At 38.5% G+C, this 1,104-nt stretch overlaps 1 protein-coding gene across 1 annotated transcript; it reads left to right on the top strand.

The window, feature by feature from the left end:
* Window positions 1-201: 201 nt before the first annotated feature.
* On the top strand, window positions 202-1,098 carry LOC102832241 (olfactory receptor 8H1-like; the record flags this gene model as incomplete). Its single annotated transcript, XM_006877828.1, has 1 exon — window positions 202-1,098. A coding segment is annotated over exon 1 (897 nt), but the record flags the coding sequence as incomplete, so codon positions are not given.
* Between the last annotated feature and the right edge of the window lie 6 nt (window positions 1,099-1,104).

Genomic DNA, 1,104 nt, shown 5'->3' with positions numbered 1-1,104 from the left:
ATCTAATAACCATTTTACACAGTAATGATATTAAGATTTTTGCTCATCATATTTTGTAAAATACTCTTAGTTACGAATTTCTGGAAAGAGAAAACTGTTTCTTTGTAAATGTCAGGTTATTCATATAAACAAAAACCAGTATGAAATCAATGATGCTAAATACTAACTTTAATCTCCTATAGGTTAGAGAAGTTGTACACTATGGAGAGAAGAATTAACACTAACATGTCTGACTTCATCCTCGAGGGATTGACAGACTCAAAAGAGATCCGGGTGGTCCTCTTTAATTTCTTTCTCCTGATATATCTGGTTACTATGCTGGGGAATGCAGGGATGATACTGATCATTCACCTGGATCTCCAGTTGCACACCCCCATGTATTTTTTCCTCAGACACCTGTCATTTGTTGATCTCAGTTTCTCAACAGTCATTGTCCCTAAGACTTTAGAGAATTTACTGACTTCCAACAAACATATTTCATATGGGAGTTGCTTCACTCAAATGTATTTTTTTATCTTCTTTGTTGGTACTGAATCTTTTCTTCTCTCATCAATGGCCTATGATCGCTGTGTAGCTATCAGCAAACCTCTACAATACCCGGTTATTATGTCCACTGCATTATGCTACTCCTTTGTCACTGCATCCTACATGGTTGGCTTTATTGATTCCACTGTCACTGTGCTTGGCATGAGCACCTTGCATTTCTGTAACTCCAATGTAATCCACCACTTTTTCTGTGACACATCCCCAATAATAGGCATCTCATGCACTAACACACATTATGCTGAGGTCATAATATTCATTCTTGCTGGTTTCACTTTAGTGGTATCTCTCTTCATAGTCTCTGTGTCCTATATGCCCATTCTCTCTACTATCCTGAATATCAAGTCCACAGCAGGTAAGCGAAAAGCCTTCTCTACCTGTGCCTCTCACATCGTGGGAGTCACCATCTTCTATGCTTCCATGATTTTCACTTACTTAAGGCCTAGTACGTCCTACTCCTTGGGTAGAGACCAAGTGGCCTCTGTTTTTTATAGTATTGTTATCCCCATGCTGAATCCACTCATTTATAGTCTTAGGAACAAAGAAGTGAAAAATGCTCTC

Source organism: Chrysochloris asiatica, unplaced genomic scaffold, assembly GCF_000296735.1.
Source record: "Chrysochloris asiatica unplaced genomic scaffold, ChrAsi1.0 scaffold00627, whole genome shotgun sequence".
Lineage (NCBI taxonomy): Eukaryota > Metazoa > Chordata > Mammalia > Afrosoricida > Chrysochloridae > Chrysochloris > Chrysochloris asiatica.
The sequence above is the reverse complement of the archived record's forward strand: the minus strand, read 5'-3'. Positions and strand labels throughout refer to the sequence as shown.